At 37.5% G+C, this 7,463-nt stretch overlaps 1 protein-coding gene across 1 annotated transcript in view; it reads left to right on the forward strand.

Annotated features, from left to right (window-relative positions):
• Positions 1-6,292, forward strand: part of CDKAL1 (CDK5 regulatory subunit associated protein 1 like 1) — a 333,479-nt gene extending 327,187 nt beyond the window's left edge. The window contains exon 16 of the mRNA XM_053467623.1: positions 6,081-6,292. Coding sequence (XP_053323598.1) covers positions 6,081-6,257 — 177 coding nt within the window. The 3' untranslated portion in view covers positions 6,258-6,292. The remainder of the gene's footprint in view (positions 1-6,080) is intronic.
• Positions 6,293-7,463: the final 1,171 nt, after the last annotated feature.

Genomic DNA, 7,463 nt, shown 5'->3' on the forward strand with positions numbered 1-7,463 from the left:
TGTGATCAGCAAATGCCAAAGCTGAGGTTTTGATGTGAGTATGTTTCTTTCATGCAGTACAGTTAGTGTTAGACGAGAGCATCACGTAGACGGGTGATCAATGAATAGCTATATAAGAGCCTACCAAATGTATCTCTTTTGGCAGCCAGGAAAGGGAGAATTATTCCGAAAAATAATCTGAAATGCATTTGATCATAGACTGAATGGTTTAATAATTTATAATATACCTTATTAGCAAAGCCTGGTGTTTATTTTGCAGCTGCCAAAACAAGATGAAAGGAGTCTGTCTTCCATCGTACGGAGACAGAAAATGTGGTGTTCTTCAATCTCTCGCACTTGTCGTCTTTCAATTCTTCAGCAGATTAAATTTGGATTCTTACCCTGCTTATCTTTACATTCATGTGATTTATGTCCCTTATTTCCAGCAATTTAATTCATTTAATGTCTTGGGTTTATTTTATCTCTTGCAGAAGGCATATAAAGACTACAAACCCTTTTATCTATTCAAGAAATACTAATTTGAGTGTCACCTCATAGCTGTGTATTTTTTTTTTGTCCTGCAAAATCACTATTGAAGTCTTGCTGCTTCTTCCAGTTTCTGCACAACCCAGCCCTCACAGTAAAGTTTGACCAATTCTGGTTAGCTTATATTCCTATTTACTAAAATCCCTTTTAGGCTCTTATGCGGCTGAGGTTTAAGGATCTGCATTTTTGGTGCAGTACGGAGGCCATAGTGGTTTGCAAATGTTATCAAGGGGAGGTAGTGGTCTTTGTGGTAGAGGTACATGGGAACATTTAGACAGAGCTTTCATACTTGGTATATCACCTAATGCAGATAAAACAGTAATATTATACCTGCATATTATATATTATATCCTAAACATTAGGAAGCAAAGTGTTTTATTCACTAAACAAAGAGTTGCTCAACTTATTGACCTAATGAACTTCTTCTGCAAGAATAGCTTGTCTATCTCTGACTAATGCAAATTTAAATCATTGAGATTTCCCCAGAGTCTCTTCACCTATTGAATTTTGGGTGACTCACCCCACACTGAAGAAACCGGCCAATGCTTCTTAATGAATAGTGAAGTAAGGGAGTTGAAACCACAAGTCCTCTGTAAACTCTCCTGTCACCTCCAGCTTTAGTGAATAAACCCCAGAGTGCTAAGTATTCTCTTTGAACACACTGGGAAGTTCCTAGTTTTATTTGTATCTGTGCCGCATGCATCTTCTTTGACTATGGTTCTAACTGAATTGGCTCTCTGGTTCGGATCAAATGTAGTTTCTCAGGTATTACTATTGTATTGGTAAACATGTTACATGATGGTAAGCAGGAAAAATGTTCCTTGAAGGTTGTCTGCCACAGCTACCTGTGCTGAAGCTACCTATGCCTGCTGTGCTGTGGCTGTTATGAGAATCAGTAAGGATACTATGCTTTTATGATTCACAAAGCCTAACAATGGAGGGGGGGGGACTAAATAAGTAATCACAGCCTAAATAATCAATTCCATGCTACGTGGGAAACCAAGAGGGTGTAAAGGTGTGCTAAAGCCATAATGTACCTACCAGGTGTTCCCCTCACAGCACCTTAATTCTTCTGTCCTCCCTTGATGTCTGTTTTTGTAGGAGTTCATCATTATTCTACTGTGCTAAAATGCACAATAAAATGTGCTTAAACAGCAGAAAGTTATACATTTTTGACCACACGGAGGGGGGCTTAAAGGTAAAGTCCCACCGATCAGTGCCTTTGCCTTCCTGTGTTACATAGGTAGCTGTCACACCTAGCCATGCCCATGACCACACCCACTGGAACAAAAATGTTCCTCTATTTGAGATGTTGGGGGTATTTTATACTCTTGGCATTTTAATACTTCTTAATACTAACATTTAAACTCCCCACCCTAATGGTTTATACGGGGATTCTGGAGAAAAGAGGTTAGTCTTACATTTTCTTTAGATCCCGATGAAGCAGCAGACAGTTTCCACCCAACACATTATGTGACCCACAAATCCGCCACTCAAAGAAAGCCTGCAATTGAATGTATCTGTGCAATGTGTATTTTTGAACCATTATTTCATTCATTAAATGTGTAGAGTTGGCTCTGGTAGTGGCTCACAATGATGATAATTAGAATGACATACTCGGGCTCTGTTTATGAGCAGCAGGTCCATAGAGACAAATCGGCTGAGTCCTGGTAATCATTTCTTTTCTCAACAGAATGTTCCCATTTGTCTTCATTCTGTTGTGCTGCAGAAGGTGGTTCAATGCAGGTTTTGATTAGTCCGGTTAAATTAAAATACTTCACTGTTGTGTTAGAGATTCCTGCTGCGTGTTATCTCCAAAGAACAAAAATGCGGTTTTAACATTTCAAAAATTACTTGATTAAATTCTAGCTCCTGGGATTTTTTATTTCTTTTCTCCAATGTGGACAAATAAGTGTGTGTGAGACTTAGAGAGAGCCTATGCAGTTCTGGATCCAGAGGTTAATTAACTCTAGCTTCTGAAGTGAACATACAGTATCTGTTGCTAGTTATTAATTTTTCCTCCGCGTTGGGATCTGTTTTTAATTACCTAGCCGTGGAATGCTATCTAACAGTCCGTGTGATGTCTTTAGATGTAAAGCTCATGTGGGTTTCCAGTGAAGCCTGCTGACTGTTGTGTTGTTGGCATTGTATACATGGCTCTTACCTGTGCTACAGGCTGTGGAACATCATTTATGCATAATTCATAAGTGCTATCACACCCCATTCTGGTACAGGAAGAGATGCACATTACACTACTGAAATGTTGGGCAAAATCATCTTTATAAAATGTTTTTGTTTCTGGACGTTAACAAACATCATGTGGGTGAGATCTATGGGGGTAGTAGAAGTATTATTAAACAGGCATCATCTACAGGCACCAACAAGGCGGCTTGTTCACTCAGAAATCTCATGGTGCTGCCACAACCACAAGGGATTCTGGGTAGGCGCATGCAAATAAGGTTAACAATAATCACCATTTGCCTCTATATCCACTTTATACATGGATCCCTTGAAAGTAATTGCCCGCTGTTTGCCCCTCAGTTACATTTGGTGATCCAGCAAACCACTGCTGGAGGTGTCTTGGATGTTGTTTGGACCCTTGATTTATCAATTTATTAATTGCATGGAAGGTAGTGAATATGGACTTCAAACAGAATGGTTAAACATGTTTTATCACTGCATGAATCTTACGGTACTTTAGACCAGATTTCTATCCTCACTTTTTTTTTTTTTTTCCTGCATGGAAATCTGTCTGCATGCACCTATCAAATGATCCATACATGCATGGATTTTTTTCCTTGTCCCATTATTGTCTACACTTCCAGGAGAACTGTAAAAACTTGCAAGAAGGAAGTTAATGTTGATTTTTATTAACAAAAGATAGGTGAAACTCATCCCAAATTAACGTTTACTTGGTTTATGGAGTAGTTTTATTTGTACAGAGTCCCATAATCCACCAGCTGCGTAACAGCAGCATTAAATTGCACTGCGCATTTCCTTATATCAGATCAGTCGGATCATTTCTTGCCTTTGAGATTCATTTACTTCAACTTACTAAAAACGGGTTACCTCCCAAAAGTCCAATGTTGAGTGTGTGTATATGAGTGTGAGTGGGTGTTCGCTGATGAGCGGACAGTGCTGAGTGCCTTCGTCTGTGGATTTGGGTATGGTGACTCTGTCGTGCTGTTTTAAGTAGAAACACACTGCTTTGCTTTGGCTTTGTGCTGCAAATTAATTTCCTTTCACATTTGATTCAATCAGAAACCAATGTTCGTTGTGTTTTGATGGGAACAAGAGTGAAATTATACTTAAACGTTGTTCAGCGGCCTCCAGAAAGGCTATTAGAGGAAATGAGCGTCAGAACATTACTTGTTAGTTATTTGCAATTTAGTATATTTTTAGGTTTTGGTATTGTATATGCAGAACAGTGTATGATTTTGATTGTTACCAATAGTGGTTACTTGTGATAATCAATGTTTATTGAACATATTTATAATTTAGCAGTTTTTGCCATTTTCCTGATTGGTTACATACATAACAGAATATCAAATAAAGCCAATAAATGCTCTTTTCAACGATGCTCGTGGAAATATATATATATTGTAAATATACAAATGCCTTTTAACCATGTAAATAAGTTCCCATTAAATTTGGGTTAAGCTAAGTCTCTCTGGATTTGGCATATTTATTTTTAAAGGTACTTTTGATGAGATGCACCTATTCCTATTAATATATATTTCTAAAGCACATATCGGCAGTGCGGACCTTCCTTTTGCTTGATGTGCAATTAGCTGGAATCCTTTAGGGAGTGTATTCTGGGTTTAAATAATTGACTTTGGTGAATGTTTGCAATATTAGGTAACTTACATTTTCACTCCTTGTGTCAATCAGGCGATTAAACTGTGAACTCTCCGGGTCAGAGATTAAACTATTTGATCAAGCAGTAATTTTTGTATCCAGTATTGTGGCTGTCCTGAAACCGGCCATACTAATCCAAGTGATTTTGCCGTTTATAAACAAAGGCAGACTGCCAATTGACTCGGGGTTTAAGGTGTGCTATATGTTGCTCTTTTAATAACCCTTACATGGTATATATTTGTACCCTGGTCTTTCTAATAATCGTTTCCATCCAGGGTCATGCATTATTATGCCTGCAGTATAATCACTGTGATGAAGTGGAGAATCCCCAAAGGGCTACAGCAAAGTACTAGTGACACATTCATAAACGTTAAAATGTTAATAACGTTTGAAAGTATCTGAAAAATGATTTACTTATAATTAACAACGCTAATGAGCCTTTTCCATTTCCAGTAGTAGATTAGTCTTTAGAGATGTATTCAGCTTCACTATAAAACCATTACGGTGATATATCAGTAAGATTGTACGAGACAGTTTTCCTCAAAATACTTCTTGATAATTGTTTATTAAAACTTGCTTAAATTCATACAGTGTATTGTAATTATTTCCTTCTATTTGCATTTCCCTTATAGTAGATGACTTGACGTGTATGTTTAACATGTATAATGATGTCTGTCGGCAGAACCTGCAGGAAATGTGTAATTAGCACGAGAGGAGCTTCATTTGCTTTCTATTCAGGCAGGAAGAGGTGATATCATACAGCACTTAGTATGTTGTGGGAGCATGAAACCCAGCAGGTAGCCAAAAGAGCTGGAGAGCTTCCTGTTGATCTATAACAAAATCCTCTGGCTTACCTGGAGTTTTCACTACAAGACCAGTTGTGCTAGTCAAGGTCTATGTCTGGCCAAGCTTGAACCCAAAAGCAGCAGCAGGTACAGGGTGGTTTGCTGGTTCCATAACAATGAAGCGCGTCCCTCTTGTGGCACTGGCTCTAATGGATATAAGAATACGTACAATGAGTGAGCATGTGTACCGGTCAAGAAGGGAAAAAGCATGATATTACCATATGTTTAGTGTTAATTGCATTAAGGGACCAGAAACATCTCTTGATCATTACATTTGCTTGTCATGGATGCATTCTAAACCTATTGAACTGAGCCAGGTTCTATGCCCCATCTTCCTTCCACAAATTAGTACACCCTTGGGCTTTTAAGATTATTCCTCTCTTTTTGGAAACCCATGGTTTTTAAGATGGTGCCATTAAGTGAATGCCTACCTCACAAGTATCCTAGTTTAGGGGAGAGAGTCCGTTTTTGGGTAACAGTCTCTTTTGTCCCTGCTTCCTCCCCTAATGTGTCTCTTTTCTAGGATCTCAGAATGGAGTGCATCATGTGTTCTACGGCTCCAAAACACAATGTATATATGTACAATAGAAAACAGGTTTATGAGATTAATTGTATATGTAAACCACAATCTTCTTCTAAATACCTTATTCCGTTACATAAATAGCTATACCTACATCACAAAGTCACAAAAAAAAGTTGGTAAATCCCTGCCCCTAGACACTGTAAACCTTGAAATATTGGGAGACAGGTGAATGGACCTATTTGCAATGGATAAAAAAGGCAAAAAAAGGCTTTGGATCAATTTTTGGTGTCAGTATGTCAGCAGTAATCTATATCTCACTTTCCCTGCAGGAGTTCAAGGCGCTGGTAAACAATAGCTCCAATTCAACAGCTGAAATCTCTACCACCTATGAAAAGACCTCACGGCTGAAGACAAGTGGACACACAACAGAGAACCTGAAATGGCTCCACTTTATCATTGCATTGTTGGTGGTAGTTATTGCCTTTTTATTGGCAAAGTTATTGTAAGATAAAAAGCAAGTGAGGTTTTTGGTAACATAAAATGGAAACGTTTGACAATTTTCAGTCAGCCTTTTTTTTCTTTCAGGGATGATTTTTTTTAAATTGTCTGAAAATGTTTTGTTGGTTTCGATGCCGATGAGCAGTAAGAAATTTAGGAAAGAAATGTTCTTTTATTTTGAAGCAGACCTATGCTATTGTCTTGCAAAAAGATTATCCAGGTGTATGAATTGGTTAAATACTGTATATTTTAATTAAGATAAATGTTATGTATTCCCATCTCATAAAGACTGGCATTCATGATCACTTGGATTGCAAGAGAGAGGTTTTAAAACTCGGACGACTGCTCCCCCAGGCTGTTTTAAACCCATTTTAATTTTACTTTAAATAAAATGATAGTCAACCATATACTGTGTCCTGTCTGTCATTTTGTTTTCAGATTGGGTAAAATTCTTTTCAAAGTACCAGAGTTCTGTTAATACATTCCTACTTTACCTGTCTCTTAAATGTTTAATGAAAAAGTATACCTTGGCCTTAAATGGTTATCCTTTAACCTTTCCTAAATATAGACCCAGCTAGATATCAAGCTGACTATTGATTATTCCTTTTTAAATGCTAGGAGATGGTGCCCCCAAGATCTATAGCCTTAATTTAAGGTATTTCAAATAGATCATTGCTTCAGTTGATTTTTCTGCAGTGCCTTTACTAGCCCTTGATGACTGAAGTTTTTGAATAACACATCCATACACTATTGTCTTATTAAAATGGTTTTGGGTTTAATGTCTGCTGTCTACTGACTTTTTTGGTGTGTCCTATCAAACCTTATTATACACTTATACATTACATCCTACCAGAAGCAATATATAATGGTGTATACTAATAGCTACATGTACAAAGAGAAAATCTAAAATCTGGTTCTAATTGTAGGGCAGTTGCTATTGAAACCAATGAAACAATCCTGATGATTGCTCCACTTTATCCTCGCATGTACCACAATCACAGATACGTTTTCCAACTTTTGTTTTGAGTCCAAATTTTTCTACAATCACCAGCATTTTTAAGTTTTTATATTCTCTTATTAATGTTCTCTTTTCTTTCACATGTTGCTTTTTCAGTAAATCCAACCCTATTCCAACAATGTCAACCTACAATCCAACCCTATTCCAACAATGTCAACCTACAATCCAACCCTATTCCAACAATGTCAACCTACAA

This window comes from Spea bombifrons, chromosome 5 (genome assembly GCF_027358695.1).
Source record: "Spea bombifrons isolate aSpeBom1 chromosome 5, aSpeBom1.2.pri, whole genome shotgun sequence".
NCBI lineage: Eukaryota > Metazoa > Chordata > Amphibia > Anura > Pelobatidae > Spea > Spea bombifrons.